The following is an 18,968-nucleotide window of genomic DNA, read 5'->3' on the forward strand; positions in this document are numbered from 1 at the left end:
AACAAACACAAAAGCCGCACGGCTGGTTCACGGGAGAACCTCCCTCCTCTCCCCCCGCCGGTGTCTCCGACTCCAAAAACGCAGATGAAAGGGAAGACGGGGAGGAGGTCGGGAGTCGGGAACCACCCCCCCCCCCCCAGGAGCGCGCCGCGCGGATCCCCGCCCCCCCCCCCCCCCCGTCCGCGCCGAGGTGCGACAGTCGACTATTTCATGCTCCGGGGGCGGTCAGACAAAAGGGCGGGGTGTTTAATTAAGCGGGGGCCGGAGGGGGAGGGGCCCCGAGGAGCTGGCAGACAGGGCTGCGGCGACGGGGCCCCGGGGCAATTGGACGCCTCCGCACGCTTGCCGGGGGAGCCGGAGAGACACAGAGAGAGCCGGGGAGCCGGAGAGACAGAGACCACCGCTGCAGACTGCAGTACTGCTCCATCCATCATTTCACTTTTACTCTACCTCCCCATACCTCCATTTATCATTCCACTCCTACTTCTCTGCTCCACGCGTAGAGAGCGCACAAACATTTCAGAGCACGATGCAGTATCCGCAGGGCAAAGTGTGATTATCTGACAAGTTATAAAGGAAATGAGGGAAACAGCCAATCAGATTGTGCCCTCATCATACCCCACCAGCCCCTACTCTAATGTAATGAAAGGAACCCCAGCAAGCAGCAGGTCCTCCATAGGAGAGCAAGCATTTGTCTCTGTTCCCCCAAATTGAAACTGTAGCAGATGCATTTATGAATACAATTCATAGGCATAAAATATGAAAGACAAACTACATTCATAACAATCACGACATATAAATACAAAAAGGAAGATTTTTATTGGGTCTAGTTTTTTTGCAAGATGGTATTTAGCTTTTTGACCACATCAGCAAATAAGCCCCTTGGGGCCCGCAACAAAGCAGAGCTTCAAAAAGCATAAAACCGTCAGAAATTCCACAACAAAGCCAATAAGAAGAACCAGAGAAGCATCAAAGCCCCAGCTCGTGTCGCTGGCTAATGCAGCCCAAGCTGCCGTTCACCAGCTTGCTGCTCCGTGCCATGCCTGATTCTATTACCTCATCGCCCAGTTTGACTGACAGTCCTGCGGAGCATGCAGGGATGATGTCACCGTCGAGAAGCCTGGGGGGGGGGGGGGGGGGGGGGGGGGCGGGGGAGGGTCATGCACAGAGACAGCCACTCGTGTTCCAGCAGGCGCCGCACAGACAAGCGGAACGCCCCCCCCTCTCACGGGGCCCCAGGGAGCCTCCACATCTGCGCATCACAGAGACGAGGGGACACTCGCCATTGACTCCGTTTGCCTCGCTCCACGGACCCGGATCGCTAAGTCCACAACCCAGAAGCCCGGTGTAACCGTGTGCAGAGAGCCCTCCCGGATTGTCCATGAGGTTCAAAGGTCAAGAGATTGTGGCTTCATCGCTATGGACTCTGTACATGACGAAGGAAATATGAAATTGCTCGTTGAAGAAAGCCTTCTTTTCTGACCCTAAACTTTTATTTTACCTCAATTTGATTTGGCCAGAGCTACTGTGAAATAAACCACATGAGCAGTGAAGAGTGGTGTAATTTGAGGCCAAAGCGGGAGGACACGACTGGGGTTAAGTCCCCCAAATGGGGCCCTGGCATTATACCCACCGCTCAAGGTATTTCAGATCCACTTTGCTTCAATCAAATCAATAATCGATTTTTGAAATGTCACCCAGCTGGGGTCAGTGTGAGGGTGTGTCAAATGTTGCAGCTGAGCTAGAGGGTATGTTAAATGTTGGAGCAGAGTGGGGCATGAGCCAAGCGTCTGTCAGGTGTTGGGGCAGGGCAAGGCAGGGCAAGTGAAGGTGGTGGAGGGTTGGGTGGATGCCAGGTGTGGGTGTTGATGCGGCAGGTCATCCGACCGGGGTCGACCTGAGGGTGGAGCTATGTGAAGTGATGGGGTGGGATGGCAGAGGATTGGGGTGGGTGCTGGGGGAGTCAGGTGTGGAGGCATGCTGGTTGTGGGGGTGTCAGGAATTGGGAGAAGGGAGCAGTGTCCTCCCTTTCCAGAGATAGGAGGCAGCACTGGGAACTTTTAAAAGTTTTAAAAGCAGGTTAAATCACATTATTTATCTAGCCTTTGAGTCACAAGGGCCCATTTCCAGTTTTGTAACCACTATAAAACTTCAAAGTGTGCGTGTACCTTGTTGTGTACCAAGGAGTTTCTGAGAAAAACTGAATAAATAAACTGTATTTATCTTACTCATATGCTGGGAATCTCAAATGGAAGAAAAACTGTTTTGTGTTATGCAATGATAAATTAAATGTATTCTGACTGAGCAAGAGAAAACACATGTGATGCACACACGCACGCAAACAAAGACACACACGCATATATGCAAACAAATGTGTTTTTTGAGTTTGAGCTTTCTTTTCAAGTGATACTTATGAAAAAGTAAGTTGTAAGCTTGCTTGTGCAGCTGCAATTACATGGCACTGAACATTGGTCAAACTGAGCATGTGAGAGACTGTGAGAGACTAAGAGTGTCCGTGAGTGACCTTGGATGACTGTGAGCGACTGTGCACAATGCACTTCACAGAGATGACAGCTGGATGTTTGCAGCCTTTGCAGTGTTAGCTTGCAACATCTTGCACATTATATTGCAAGAGTGGTGGAAAACAGGATGACATCACTGTTTCACAGAGCCTAGAATGAGTTGCTTTGCCTCATAATTGCCCGCTGTAGTGGAACAGGCGATCTGATCTGTGCAATTCCCCCCAGGGTTTTCCTGGCAACCCCAACGTGTGCAAGGTCTCTCTATAAAACAGAATTAACCTGAAATGGAAACCAGGTCCACCCGCAAACATAAGAGACTGAGCTAAAGCCAAGCCCTACTACGTAGTCTTAACCTACATTTTCATATATTACACATTCCCTATGCATATGGATAAATGTACAGTACATTCACAAAAATATACACTTACAAATTGAAGCTACACAAGACTCAAATCACAAGGACACACGTTAACAAAGACATGATTGCAAGAAAAGGCATTTATAAAAACACACATTTATAAAGCAAACATTGGTAACATGACCAGCTGACCATTATACTAAAACTGCAATGTCCATCACACATCCATTTGCACTCTGACTGTGTATGCATGTGAATGTGTGTGAATGTAAGGGCTGTGGAGTTCAGGGGGCCAGGAGCCTGGAGACAAAGTAGGTCTGAGGAATATGAACAGTGCAGCCCAGCCCAACTCAGACCAAACCAGTTCAGTTAAACCCAGCCTAGCTCAGAACAGACTGCTCAAGTTCAGCCCAAACCAGTTAACACAGATCAGCACAAACTGACCCAGCTTAGCCCAGCCAACTGTGGGACAGCCCAGTTAACCCAGATCAGCTCAGACTGACCCAGCTTAGCCCAGCCAACAGTGGGAAAGCTCAGCCAACCCAGACCAGCTCAGACTGACCCAGCTTAGCCCAGCCAACTGTGGGAAAGCCTAGCCCACCCAGACCAGCTCAGACTGACCCAGCTTAGCCCAGCCAACAGTGGGACAGCCCAGTTAACCCAGATCAGCTCAGACTGACCCAGCTTAGCCCAGCCAACAGTGGGACAGCCCAGTTAGCCCAGATCAGTACTTCCGTGGCAGTCGGACCACAGAAGGAAACTGAGCGAAATGTAAGTGGACCCTAGTGCCCTTGGAGGCCTGGTAGATCTGAAGTGGGGCATCAGGGAGACAGTGGCCTACATAGAGATGAGCAGTGAGTCAGAATGCACGTCTGCACTGGCTATATGTGTCTCTCCCTTCCCTCAGAGAACTCAGATGAAATAAAGCTTAAAAAAAGGAAAATAAACTGACTCAAACCGGAAAAGTAGGAATTTTAAGGTTATATTTCTTTTTTCAAAATCTTATATTGAAGGTTCACAAACTTTCAGAATACACAAAATACATGTTTTTTTGCCACTTTCATATGCATATTATTGTCAAAACCATACCCCTTTATTTCGAGACACTATACTTCATCTATATATTTTCTTGCGAAGCTAAGCACAAATGTTGACTGATTCCAAGGCATACCTTCACCCAAGTCCCCTTGTACATAGAACTAACAGCTCCCACTGCCAAGGTAACATGGCATTTGGTAGGGATGCACAAAATGGAAATTCTGGGGCTGATTTTAATAACCAACCTTTGTCTGGCCAAAATGGCTGATGTTGATACCTCCCTACTTTACATTATAGCACAACTGTAAACTGAAACCAAGTTTCCACATTTCAAGTAGATGAGCACAGACTTCAACTTACAGTGGAAAAGTCTAACAAAATATGGAAGCTTGCTTATGTTATTAATGAGTTGATAAAGCTCTGTATAACTGCTGGTGCGTCTGGCTGGCAAATATAATGAATTGAAAAGAATAATTATTAAACAGTTTCAGATGACAATGATTTGGTAATTTTTTCGGTATTAGATTTTAATTTAATTTACAGCATCAGCGGTGCATCAAATGCATCACCTCTCTGGCGCATGTTAGTTGCACAATGACAATGTGTTATTGTCCACCAGCGAATCACTGTTGAATCGATTCGCCTGCTTTGCTGCCTATGAGATATCCTCCTCAGACTCACATCCACGTGAGCCAGCCTTGATTTCCAAAGTATGAAAATAAGCAGTGGTGACAAGACACACTTTGGAGAAGGGCGCATTCTTGCGCAACAGAGGTTGAAGAAACGGGGCAAACGCTCTAAAGAAGAAATAACCATCTATCTCTGCATATTATTTCAATTATGAAAATGTAATCTTCATTATTCTTCTAATTAATGTTATAAAACCAAACCCTCTCTGTTTCTTCACACACAGGCATAGAGAGAGGAGTCATGATTCATGACAGAATGTACCAGAATGTACTTTTTAAAAGGTTTAAGCATTTAACAGACCCGCTTATCCAGAGTAATTTACGCAGCTAACATTCTTTGCGCATACAATCATAATAAACAGCCGGGTATTTACTGAAGCAATTCAGGTTAAGCAAACCCTTGGACACGACCTGCGAATTGAACCTGCAACCTTGGGGTTGCCAGCACAATTCCAGAACCATTATCTTACTCTGTAGCCAGGTAGATGTGGTATGACTGTCCTGAGATAAAATGGTAATTTGTCCACACAAATGTACGTTTGCCACATATCCTGTAACTGGCTTCATGTACTGAAGCTTTACAAGCTCAATTCCAGTACAGTTGTGACAAAGCAATCAATGATCTTGGAGATTTTGCAGAGACAAAGCAATCAATGATCTTGGAGATTCTACTGACACAAAGCAATCAATGATCTTGGAGATTCTACTGACACAAAGCAATCAATGATCTTGGAATTTCAACCCCTCAACTGCATCAGGATGGAATGAGTGGGTAGTGACCCCTGTTTTGAGCCCGGGGCTTCTCTCTAACCCTGATTCGGGACACTGAGCCTGAGGGCAGCGCTGGTCGAGTCTACAGCATCAGACCAAAGCAGAAATCCACACAGAGCAAATGGATTCTTTCCTTTTTCACATATCTGCAACAATCAACCCCTAGCCAGCTAGCCTCAGCAGAAAAGGTCAGCCCTCCAGCGAATAGCACTATCAGCAGGCTTTTGTGCATCACAGTGAAGGTAAACCCCAGCAAGAGGAAGAGAAAGGGGAGGCGGGGGAGAACATGTCAGAGATTGTGAAGGAGAGAGATTAAGAGACAGAGACAGCATAAGGCTGAGAGAAAGAAAGGAGAAGAGATGGATGAAGGTAGTGAGAGATTAAGCCTTGACAGCTTGGCACCATGTATGCATGCATACACACACACACGCACACACACACACACACACAAACTGATGCAGGCACAAGACCGCATACATACACAGGAGACCAGCCGTGGATAATTAGGTGCAGTGGCGTGTTAAAAGGTCAGAGGTCAGAGCAGAGCCACTACATCAGCTCCTGACTCATCTGGAGATGAGACGCCATCACCAAACCTCATTACGGACACGTCACACTCTATTTACACCCGAAGACTGCCTCAGAACAAAGACCAGACAGTCTTCAAAGAGAGGCTACATCCATCCTGGCTCTCCATATATTACTTTTCCTCTCATTCATCTATTGTTCTGCAAATATACTTGAAATTAAAAAAATTATTAATAAAAGGAGATATATTGAATCCCTCCAGTGATGTAAAAGCAGTCAAAGATTGGCTAACACATTATGCAATGTATGTATTTGGCAATTATTAATGATGAGGGAAAATACGTTTCCCTTAATTGAGGATTTTATGTTTTTAAGCATTGTTATTTTTGTGGTATAATGTCCTTTGACAAATGAAACACAGTCTGTCAGGATAAGGGAATTTGGGGAGGGGGGGGAGGCACAGAGTCTGAAGGAGAAGGGGCTCTCTTTGACCTTCCACAGTGTCTACCCCCGCCTCGCACTCATGGTGCAGTGTTGCGATGAATCAGAAAGGAGAAAAAAGCATGAGGAATTGCAGGCAATAACTGTACACCCCACGCACTCCTGACCTCTCTCCCCCCCCCCCCTCCCCCTCCCTCAGGACGGCCGCTGAAAGAGCTAAAGACCATTACCTCCTCTCGGGGCTGACCCTGTGCACTGGCCGTCTCTAGTTACTTCGGATGACGGAAGCCAAACTCAATTTTACCCGCACCAGACAGGGAAGGAAACGGACAGGGCTGGTAATCTGTATGATATGAGCAACCTCCTCCTGTCTGCACCCCGTAACTAAGTCCTAAGGGTAAGAATGGAATCAATCACATGTGAAATAAGCTGAAATCTCCTCTCCTCGCCCGGTGCTGCTCTTATGGAACGGTGACTCGGTGACATGCGCGAGGCTGTGGAGCAACTCAGGTGTGCCATGGAATGTAACAGAATGTGGAGAGGGGGAGGGCACAGACGCCATGCGGGGGAGGGAAGGCAGTTTAGGAAATCCATCGCATTTTCCGCGATTTATCTCAGGGTATTTTCATTCAATTAGTTGTCCTAACAACATTCTGAGAACCTCTTTTCTTTAACCTCTCTCATACAAATTCATTTTGGTGTAATTGGAACTCTGCTTACTTAAACTGACTCTTTTGATATAACAAACCACAAGTTAAATATAAAATTTAAATTATGGAAAAATAAAGCTGGCACTGCTTTAAAAATTAGTATAGTTATCTCTCAGAAGTTCACAGTTTAGCTTCTTTAAATGTAGGTCTGGTGCATATAAATATTTGAATTCAATATTGACATCATGTACTATAAGCAGCACATGGCAATTTGAAAAAAAAATCAATGAACATAAAACAGAACTCAATTGATTGCATTTGTCTTTGAGCCTTTAAAGTAAAAATGCAGAGGTACGCAGATGTAAAGACTGCCCCCTAATCACGATTACATCAATGATGATGTCTTAGTTTTAGAGAACATAAGGCTGCAAATTGCATATTTCACTGAGGAAAGCAATATGGTGACCCATACCCCACATGTCTGATGGGGCCAGCCTATTGGCTGAAAGGAACTGCCGATTGAGGAATCCTTCAGCTGACTTCTCTTCATGACTTCTGCATGTGGGACTGATCAATGCCGGTAGCAACCAGTTTTGCATTAGCAATGCTCTAATGCACCACAAAATGCATACACAGATACCCCCCCCCCCCCCCCCCCAATAACTCCCCCACACATGCACTGTCTCCTACCTACTTGATACACACAGCTTAATACACTTTGGTATCACCAGGTAGAAATTACAACACGGCCTATATAGCTCCCCATTTCAGGGCACCATAATGATTGGGACATATTAATGTTATGTAAATGAAAGTAGTCATGTTTAGCACTTTTTTGCATATATCTTGCATGCTTGACGTCTGTGACCCATACACACCAGGTGATGAGTATCTTCTCTAGCAATGCTCAGCCAGGCCTGTACAGCTCCTGCTTGTTCAGGGGGCTAGTTGCCTTAGTTTTTCTCTTCACTAAATTAAACCCACATTCAGTTGGATTCAGATCTGGTGGATGACTTGGTCTTTCAAAAATTTTCCAGTTTTTGGCTTTGACAAACTCCTTTGTTGCATTAGCAGTATGTTTGGGATCATTGTCTTGCTGTAGGATGAAGTGAAGTCCAATGGGTTTGGAGGCTTTTGCTTTAACTTGAGCAGATAAGATGCTTCTGTATACTTCAGAATGCATTCTGCTGCTGCTATCACATCATGACTGAAGACAAGTGAAACAGGACTTGTAGCAGCCATACATGCCCAAAGGATAATACCCCCCAACACCATGTTTCACAGATGAGGGGTGGGAGGGGGGTACTTTGGATCTTGGGCAGTTCCTTTTAGCCGCCACACCTGATACTTGCCATCACTCTGATATAAGTGAATCTTGGTCTAATCTGTCCACAAGACCGTTTTCTAGAACATTGCAGGGTCTTTTAGGTACTTTTTAGCAAACTGTAACCAGGTCATCCTGTTTTTGTTGTTAACTAGTGGTTTGCATCTTGCAGTGTAGCCTCTGTAGTTCTGTTTGTGAAGTCTTCTGTGGACAGTAGTGACTAGCATATCCACGTCTGCATCTGGAAGACTGTTTCTGATCTGTTGGACAGATGTTTGGGGTTTTTTCTTCATTATGTTGAGAATATTTTGGTCATCAACTGCAGAGGTCTTCCTTTGTAATTACTGAGCTCACCAGTGTTCTTCTTAATGATGTTCCAACAGTTGATTTTGATAAGCATAAGGTTTGTTCTTGGACGAAAATGGCTTCCTTGACTATTATTGGCACAGCTCGGGTCCTCATGTTGACAAACACCAATGACAGACTCCAAATGCAATCAAAAGCCTAGAATCAAGCGAATCAAGACTAGATCCTGAAAGCTCTTATACCTGCAGTTGAAGCAATTGAACACACCTGACAAATCAGAAACACCTATGAAGCCATTTTTCCCAAATGTTATGGTGCCTTGAAATGGGGGGGGGGGGGGGAGCGATACATAAAAGGTGTTGCAATTTTTATATAGTGAATTTGTAATTTATATAGTGTATTTTAAAAATACCTTTTAATAAAAGCTGAGAATCGGCACTTTGTTGTTTGATTACTAATCTAGAATTGTGGAGTACAGAGCCAAATTTTTAAAAAAAGTCTTTGTCCCAAACATTATGGAGCACACGGTACCTGAACTGTTAGGGAATATATACTGCTGCATATAAATAGCACGTATAAATATAAGCTTTATAACTCACTCTTGATCAAGGCATCTGCTTACCAAATGAATAACAATATAATCACCTGAAATAAAATAACAGCTACGTCACCTGCAGTCGACATCTGATGGGGGAACACGTAGATACAGATTATTTAAATGGTGCCGTCATTTCTGCGCTCTTACAAAATAAACCGTCAGTAGTCATCGTCATTTCTAGGGCATTACCTTATTAAAGCAAAATGGTAATATGATAATAACCAAAACGTGCAAATCTGTCAGCCACTGCAATTTGTATCCTTCATTTCTGAAACGATGCTCGTTTCTCTTGGAATGGGCAGCAGACAGGAATGAATGGATTTATGTCTTCTGTCCCAATATGTGCTAATCCTGTCATAGTTGATTAGCACCTCTGCTTGCAGCCAGCTGGCTGCTGCGTACACACAGATGCACATGCTCCAAGACTACCAACAGCATGTGCTGCTACAGAGGGGATTTGTCCTATCACGTCTGGACTCAGTTACGGATCAGGTAAATTAAGTGCTGTCAATTACAACCCAATAGATGTGTAGTTGCCAACTGTGCCAGAGGCCACCTCTGGCCAAACCCAGGGCAGCGCTATGGAGAGATAGAACCTCCATCTCAGTTCCCAAAACTGTTAACTTACTCCTTAAGGGTAGTATTTATCTACCTATTTGAGGATGTGCACGTACGGTAGCCCTTTTCTGACATACAGACACACAGACAGACAGACAGACAGACTTACAGTCACACGTGTGCGCACACACACCCGCAGACAGCCACACACAGACATGCATTTGGAGCTAGCCACCTGTCTCAGCAGATATTAAAGAGGTTCTGCCTGTGGCTCAGTTTGATTGCTTCTACATCCTGGAGCAGGACACGAACCCCAATCTTGAGGATAAGGCAACAGAGGCCTGGGGGAGGGGCTGATTCTTGGAACCCGTGAGAAGTGTCACCAGACAGGGTTTAACTCTTCACCCCCAATCCCTCCCCCACTCCACCCCGTATCTGTTTAGACCACCATTCTGTCGTCAGATGACCAATTCCATGTGACTGCTAGTCAATAAAAGAGCACCTGACTTCAAAGCGAGGGGAAACTGGGACAGATTCACTCCTTGTACCATTCAGAGGCAAAATACCTTAGATATCGATGTCACTCTAAATTCAGTACTATGGCTAAATGCCCATTGTTCAGGTTCAGTGCAGATCTCAGCAAGCTGTAATACAGCAAGCCTTCCTTCATAGTGTACAGCAAAATGTAATTGTGTCTGAACTGAAGTTCCTAACAGGCCATCATTACAAGAGCTACGAAACCTGGTCTCTTGGACAGTATGTCTATCCATAATGTTCACTTTGTCTTGGAAGGCTCAATTATATAAAATCCTCTGATTTTTTATCAAAATTTGATACAGTTCAAAGGTAAGTACTGAAACTTTAATTTCCAATGTATAAATATTCTGACTGTCATCAGGAAAGGTGTACCTTTATGGAGTGTGAAATCCAAATGAAGGAAGGCTGGAAAGACATTAGCTCAGGACAAAGGCACGATCTCCCCTGGGGATCGGCTGGTTTGAGCTTCCAGCAAATTCACTCAATTGCTCCTTATCTCAGCAACTACTCCACGGGCGGCGCACATTTTTAAACAGATGAATTAATAAAGGTAAGGGACAGAGAGGGGGAGTTTGTCTCAAGATCTCCGATCTGGAATCACTGCCAACAGCTGCGGTCTGTATAAAGACACTGCCCTGGTCTGGAAGCTGTTGTGCACTCCCAGATATTAGGCTGTAGGTGGTGGAGGACAGGGATCCGTAGGAGACAGGGCAGCCTATGCTGCTAGATGAAACTAGAATGGGAAAGTACAGTGCAACTGGAGATAAATCATAGAGGCCCACACAACTCACAACCAGTACTCAAAAAAGCAGCATCGAGCCAATGGCAGCAAACATATTTAAAAGAAGAATGATAACGAGTTCCAATGGCCTGTGCGGAAAATTTATCTCGCTTTCTTTTCTTCTCGGCCGGGTGGACAGGTTGACAATGCCAAGAGCCGGGGTGGCTGTTGTATTTGGAAGCGCTGAGCACGCAGTCATTAAAAAATCTGTCTGCAGGGACAGGGGAAGGTCAGGTCCAATCGAAACGCTCATAGACAAGTGCAAATGGGATTCTGCCGTCTCCCTCCGCGCGTTTACAAACCTTGTCAGCATGGATAAATCGGCCTCGAGGCTGCCTACGGAGAGCCAGGAACGCTCAGGAAATATCTGCGCTGGGCTGGCTCTGGCTCCCGGTACGAGCCGTGCTGGTTCACATACTGACTGCTCGGGGGATCGTCCCATGACCAATCAAACAGCCGCATGCACGTTACGCCAAGCAATAAACACGGGCACGGGCACACTTTACACAACGGCTATTAGTTACATGGTGACTAGTTTTAACTGTCTGTGGCTTTAGGTGTTTAGGTTCCATTTATTCCTTCATTTTTATGAAGGTATTGTTTGATTAATGAAAAAAATAAAGTGTTTGGTTTTTCTGAGCAGTATGGCATATTCAATGACTATTAATCATGGAGTGCCAGTAAAAAGGTTAATTAAAGCAAATGAATAGTTATTTAAGAGGCACTCCTTTCCCCCATAGTCATTTTAGAAGGAGTGAATTTGAATGCTTGCACTTTCTGTTCAGATGGGGCTAATCAGTGCACCCACAAAGCAGTTGGCTAATCATTTTGAAAAATGAAGGTTTAATTAATCAATCACCCCAAATGTTAAGCTCAATTTCAGCTTGAACTAGATTGAAAATACTTGGTAATGACAAAGAGTAATATTGTGCTGATTTTAGTATTGAAAGTCAAGGTCAAATTCTTCTGTGGTTTGATGGAATCACCCCTCAGGGTTACATAACAATAGCTTAAAAACCCCAGACATATTCATTTTTCACTGAGTCCACAGCAATGCATGAGGGACTTCAATGTATAGTACTTGACTCTGGTAATCACCTTGATGAATTACCCCCATATAATGATGTTGTGGTTGGGGAGGTCTTCCCCAAGTTGAATTCCCTATGCTGTCAAAGCTGAATTTTCCATTGTCCACGTTAATCACACAACAAAGAGATGGATAGGCTAAATACAAATATGTGTTCTCTTTGACATATTTAGGTGCTTAATTTTAGTGAAGCCATGAATAAGTAATTCACGTTGAAATCACAGTTTATCAGTCCTCAATTTTCTCGGAAATCTTTTTTAATGGTCTTAATTTTCTAAATGCCACACGAGGCATGCGAACAACGGAAACTAATTTACACATTCACGCCTACTTCTATCAACGGACCAATCACTGTTTTAGACACGCCTATACATGGCCCACCAAATGAATACTAATTGGGACGGTGAAGTGTGACAACTCCCACTCCGTTTTGGCTGAAGGTTGGTTTATCTGCAGTTTCTCCTTTACTGAGCAATAAACAATAAAAATAATGTATGCATATATTTCTGCTGCAGTTCAAACATTCTAAATCGTAATACTCGTCTAATCCAAACAACATGTTATAATTTTTACGATTTTAACTCTGCAACCTAAAAATGACACAATCATTATCATATTTTACAAAGAAAATACTTCACCACATGGTCTCACCCACATGTACGCATACGTAAACAGACAGCTGGCTCAGAAGTGAACTTAACGCAACGAGTTTCTTTTTCAGAAATCAGATGGAAATGCACGTTAAATGTGCTCCTCCTACACTGGAGCACGTTCTTACACGCGCCTTTATTCACTCCTTCAGCGCGTGTATTCGGAGTAGTACTGTTTTGCAACAAATCAATATAGCAATCCGTTTCACTTCCAGCCGAAAGAACAACCCCCGGTAAACAATTTCACTTCGCTTGCATTTGCGTTGTGATTGAGTTCTTCAACATACCGCCTCAAGCCGCGCTTCTGAAGATTTGTTACGTTTCTGGAGCGATTCTACTTTGCTGCATATTCGTACAGTGGGAAGATGACTTCGTATCAGCACCAAGAACCGACACCAAAGCGACAAAAATCTCCGCTAAACAAAACAGACCTGCTTTAATTGTACACAACACATCAACATATCCTTTCTTACATTTCATGCACAGAGGCGAAATGATCTGCGCTTCAGACCAATTTACTTCTCTACAATAAACATTGAACAAAATTATAGAACAAACTGTAATTTTTCAAGAAACAATATAGCATGTGCTGTACGTGCGATATGCCACCAAGACGAGTTAACGAAAATGCGACAATGATCCCCTAGCTTGTTTTAACGGGGAGACTTCCGCGGAGACTTTCTAAGAATTAAATCAGTCCACGCGAATGAAAAGTAACACATTGCCACTCGCGAGTTTAATTGTGGCAAATTTCTAGACTACAGTGAATTCAGTATTAACACACAAGACAAGTGCTGCGAACATAAAGAGTTCTCATGACGACACGCCAGCTCTCGTGGCGCATTCTTGTATTTTTAGCAGGTAAGTAAATAATACACACATGCAGGCACCCAGCATCTGCTCCCTTTACCCTCAACGCAAGTACCTATTTATACCTGCCCATATAACGGCGCCACCTCTCAATCCTGCTCCTCTCTAGGTGCAAAGACAGTGCTATTGTTCTCTTCACACCTGGTCAGTGTAATGTTGCAATGTGCACAGAGATAAGACAGACAGACAAAGCAGACTTCCGGGCACTCACAGTCTCTCTGTGTTCCTGGGTATATTCCTGGGCACGGTCTTGATCCCCAGCCCGTGGCAGTCCACGGTGGTGCCACTGCAGGTGCACAGAGTGGGGCACGCGTTGGCACCGCTCCCTGCTAGGGCACCCCACAAGATCACCCACAGCCCGGCTACAGCCAGCCCGGTGGCGGCCCCACCACGGCATCTCCTCCCAGGCATGGTCGCAACACTTCTCCCAGCCCCCTGGAACCAGCTCCATGTACCCATTCTCATGCTACTCTGCACCAGTTTACTCCAAAACAATTAAACAAAAGAAAATTCAAAATCATCCAACTCAGGAAATAAAATCAAATAGGTAAAAAAAGAAAAAAAAAAACATAAAATGGAATTTCCTGAGGAGGAAGTAAATTAAATTATTTAATACAGATAATTCTTCCCTGGTTGTTTTAAATCTTTCCTTGTTTCAAATCTCCTTCCTAAGCAAGCTTTCTCTCTCTCTTTCTCCCCCTCGGTGTGGAGATGTTTCCCTCTTGCTGTTCTTTGGGTATGTCTTACTCCTTTTCACTCCTGCAATCATATGCTTGTCTGTAGAGTAAGGAAAGAGCAAAAAAAAAAAGCACTCTCCCTCTCCCTCTCTGTCTCACACACACACATACACACAGCAGTCATCCATCACAAGGATCTGCAAATAGCAGCTCCCCAACTCCTCCCACCCAGCCCCCCAAACCCCGCCCACACCCCCCTCCCAGAACCCTGCCCCAACTCACCCTCAGTCTCCCAGAGGCTCACAGCAGCCCCCACAGCCTTGGAGAGCAGAGACCTGCACGGCCCCATCCCCGGGCCCTCTCCCCGGCTGTCTCTCAGCATCACAGTCCAGCAGCTGCCCGGAGAGGGGGATGGGGGGGCAGACCCCCCCCCCCCCCCAGCCATAGAAAGCCTGATGCCTAATGACAACCAACTTAATTTGATTGGTGCAGGGCAAAGGGGGTCATTCCCTAAGAAGTCCAGAGTAACGTTCGGGTGACCACCGGTATATGAAAAAAACACTGATCTCATTCTTGTTATTACCAATATACACATAATTGGGGGGGGTGACCACACACAGGCATTGGGGGGGGGGGGGGGGGGGGGAATGCGCTGTGTAATCACAGAGTTTGAGGGGGAAGCACTGAATGGCAGGAAGAATAAGGGGTTGTGTACAGTGGCGCATGGAGAACCAGACAGCGTTAGGGAGGGGACGCGAATCATATTTCCTCAGTTTGAAAGGGGAGCTCTGGGAGTTGGGGGACGGTTTTTTTTGGGGGGGGGGGGGGGGGGGGGGGACTATAGGTGATGGACAGGCACTTCCCCTGCCCAAAAACCCACCCCAATACCCACACAAACATGAGATAAATCTGGAAGATTTTATTCGGCTGCTCCAGACGGCTTTTTTGCTCAGTTTAGAACGCAAATCAAAATATGGCATCCCCTGTACATTTAGCAGGTTCGATGTTACACAGGTATATTACCTGGCACTTGCTGACCCCACGGAGTGGTTCAGCCAAAGCAGCATGCTGCACAGCTCCCAGTTTCAACAACCTTTTTTCAGAAAGTGTTTGCTTTCTGTTGTGTTTGTGTTTTTTCTTTCTACTAATTTAATCATTCAGCAGACACTCTCATGCAGAGCAGTTTATAATGCGAGAACATAATTGATTCCACTTGAGATGTATGAGCAACAGCACTAGAAACAGCAAACAACATTCCTAGACCAGTGGGTGCATATGCGACATCATTAAAAGGGCGAAACATAAATCAACTTTCATTGTCCTGATTAAAGCTGAAGCAAGCCTACTGCACTCTTTAAAAACTTTATGAAGTGCAGGAGGAATTTGTCCTGTGTCACTAATACAAATCATAATAATTACTAATTGTCAAGTAATGAGAAAAATGAACTGTTTGGTGCCTTTATTTTGTGCATTTATACAGATGGACAAGGTTCATTTGTTCAGTACTGTATGATACATATTATAAATGCTAGGACTTAGGAATATGCAGGGAGCCAAGCCTGGACACCTCTAATGACACAGAAACACTCCGTGGAGGGCCACTAGTGGCCTGCTCTGGCCAGTCAGCCAGCTGTTGTCCTATCTGCTGGACGTCCGTCGGTAGGTATAAAACAGACACACAGAGTTTTAAAACTTTAATGCAGTTTTTAAGACGGAAGCTTCACGGGCATATACCGGTAGCTGCTTCAGGGAGTCTGCGCTGCATCTGTAGTCTTCAGCTCCCCGCCCCCCCCCCCCCCCCCCCCCCCCCCTTCATCATCTCCTCGTGACAAAACCAGAAGTGAGAGTTCAGAAGAACCCTGCGGGCTCCTGAAGCTGGAGCTCCGGGTTCTGCGCCGCGGTGCCGCGTGATCCGAGCCCGTCCGGTTCGGCGGGCGGTAGACGCTGCGGCGTTTCAACCCAGGTAAACGGAGGCCCGGTCAATCCGGCTGGTCGGCGGCTCGATTCTCCGCACCCAGAGAAATCAGGACACCGCCATTTCCTCACTTTCGTTTGCACTCACCTCCTTGAACGTCAACATTCGCACCCTTACATATTTGCTCGTATATTTTTATCCATCCTTCTCATAAATTAACACATGGTATCTTTACTTCAGATTCCTCGGAACCATAACTACACTGCGTTCTATTTATTTATTTGACAGGAACAATGCGCACTAATCAACATTTCTGCAGATGTGTCTATATTAGGGTGCCAGATTTATCTAAGAAGCTAGTTTTTTTTATCTGTGGCCCCTGAGCAGGCATAAAACAGGTAAAATTAGGCTTCCCATAACCCTGTAACATCAGCACAGTATCAAAACAACTTCACACAACAGACAGGCACATAGAAGTTCAATTCTGAACAGAAATAGCTAAAATGTAAATTACACAATTCAGATTTTCCCTACTCAAATACCCACCCCCCTCCCCCCAACTCCACAAAACGCATCTGGTCGCTGCCCCATCTGGGCCTAGTAAAGCTGTCACAATCTCAATATATTATATTAGAGTCAAACAGATACAGTGCTTTAATTAGAGAACATATCATACGGTTGCATTGTGACGGGGGAGGGGCTTCACCCATTTATTCAGATCGACATGCACACATTTAATCACTTGAGAGGCGCTGCTTTGTTAGGGAGTGCAATAAGCTATCGGAGGGTCACCCCCTTTCCTTAACATACACCGGATTCCTGAATCGGTGGCTATTTCGAAATGGACTGCCACATCCCAGCGCTGATTTCCATAAAAGGATGCTTTCCCCTTGGCGGGGGACTGAACGAACGTGTGGAAACACGAAGGAGCCGCTTGTTTGAAATATCCCATTATGATGCAGATAGGGAGAGAGAGCGGATGAAAAGCAAACAACCGGGCTCGCACAGTGTTCCCTCCGCAAAGATGAAGGCTGTCTTATGTATTCAAATGACTGTCTGGATGAGCCCACACCGAAACAAAGAAACAACCTGGGTATGAAACAGCACATGCACCTAATACACTCACACACATACGCACTACGTGCATACAAACATAAGCTTCAGTAGAGCTTTTTAGGAGTAATAGCTGAACCTCCTAAAAGGTTATTTTTTTCACCAACTGGACGAATGGCTGAGAATGGCCAGGTGGAACACTATTTGGATTTTAATGCGTAAAAACTCCGAATTGCTTGGCGCAATGTTCAACAAAGCAACTTAATTTAAGGGGAAAAGCCTCAGCAAATGATCCACAATAAATAAACCTAGGAAATAAAGCCTAGGAAAGAGGGAGCATAAACTAGACATAAGCAAGAGACCGTCACCAGTGCACCTGGGTTCATCCCGATCGGATCTTGTCCTGTCCATCTTCTAGAGCATACCCAACCACAGTTTTTCAGTTGTACTGATGGCCTGAATCAATGATTGCTATTAGTATTGAGTTAGGGTTTTTTATGTTTTAGCTGGACAAGATGGCTCTGTGTTTCTTTATTTTGAATAATTCTCCTATAATGAATAAACACTCCTAAAAATATATGTACACAGACAAGAATGAACAATGAACTCCATGTGTGTATACATACACATATACATGCATGTGTGTAAACATTCATGCACAAACTATGAAATAAAGGCGGGTAAACTACACATTTAGGTCAACAACTGGTGCAGAGCAAAGATTTAAATATGGTTCAGATGTGCACTTAACTATTTTCTGTTGACGTTGTGTCATATTGTAATGCACTGTGCACCATTCTGCATAAGCGAATCTGTCTGATAAACAGAAGAGAATTTTCTATAAAGGTAGTTAAAATCTGCCAGAAACAAAAGACGTGACATGGTCAAGGTTGCTGTTATTGGCACTTTGACACCTTCCATAATGGACACAAGGAATTCACTTTTGGATGCAGTCAGGCAACAACAGGGGCGCTTGCAGAAGGCTGACTGAGCTGGAAAATAACAGTAAACTTCCTGAGACTGCACACCTCCAGGCAGAGGTGTTAACCTGTGCAATTTACTTTTCTATAGATCCCAAATTCTTAAAACATCAGGCTTAAAATATGGGGCAAACTGATATTAAAACTACAAAATTTAACTGCAAGACCTTCTTGGTTAAGACAGTTATCGCTTTGTCCTGTTTGAAGAACGCATTAATACAGAGGGAAAAGGTTTCGCTGACATTTTCTATCATATGCCTCCACCTCGTGGTCATGAATTGTATTGCATCAATTTTGCCAGTGTGCATTAGGAACGGACTGAAATATTACCGCTTGCAGAAATTATGAGGTCCTGGCATGAAAGAAGATATCCTACTTGATAACAACTATGGTCTATCTTTAAGGCCCCTATCACTTAACTCAAAAAATTAGAAACTTATTACAAACCCTGTGATGCACTATTCTACATAAACCCAGGGTTTTAATGGATATTCATCTTCTCGAATTGGCAGAATATTACATTTTCCTGGATTGATGGATGGATGAAGAACAGAATCTGGTAAGTTACAGGTCTCAAAAATATTGGCGATTTAGTTTAGGGTAACTATTATATTGCAACAATTTAAAAATAAATG

The 18,968-nt window shown here is 44.6% G+C and overlaps 1 protein-coding gene across 1 annotated transcript in view; it reads right to left on the reverse strand.

Moving 5' to 3' along the window:
• The window catches only part of slit1b (slit homolog 1b (Drosophila)), a 111,135-nt gene extending 96,582 nt beyond the window's left edge, over positions 1 to 14,553 (reverse strand). Inside the window, exon 1 of the mRNA XM_035406772.1 lies at positions 13,920 to 14,553. Coding sequence (XP_035262663.1) covers positions 13,920 to 14,173 — 254 coding nt within the window. The 5' untranslated portion in view covers positions 14,174 to 14,553. The remainder of the gene's footprint in view (positions 1 to 13,919) is intronic.
• Positions 14,554 to 18,968: the final 4,415 nt, after the last annotated feature.

Source organism: Anguilla anguilla, chromosome 2 (genome assembly GCF_013347855.1).
Source record: "Anguilla anguilla isolate fAngAng1 chromosome 2, fAngAng1.pri, whole genome shotgun sequence".
NCBI classification, from domain to species: domain Eukaryota; kingdom Metazoa; phylum Chordata; class Actinopteri; order Anguilliformes; family Anguillidae; genus Anguilla; species Anguilla anguilla.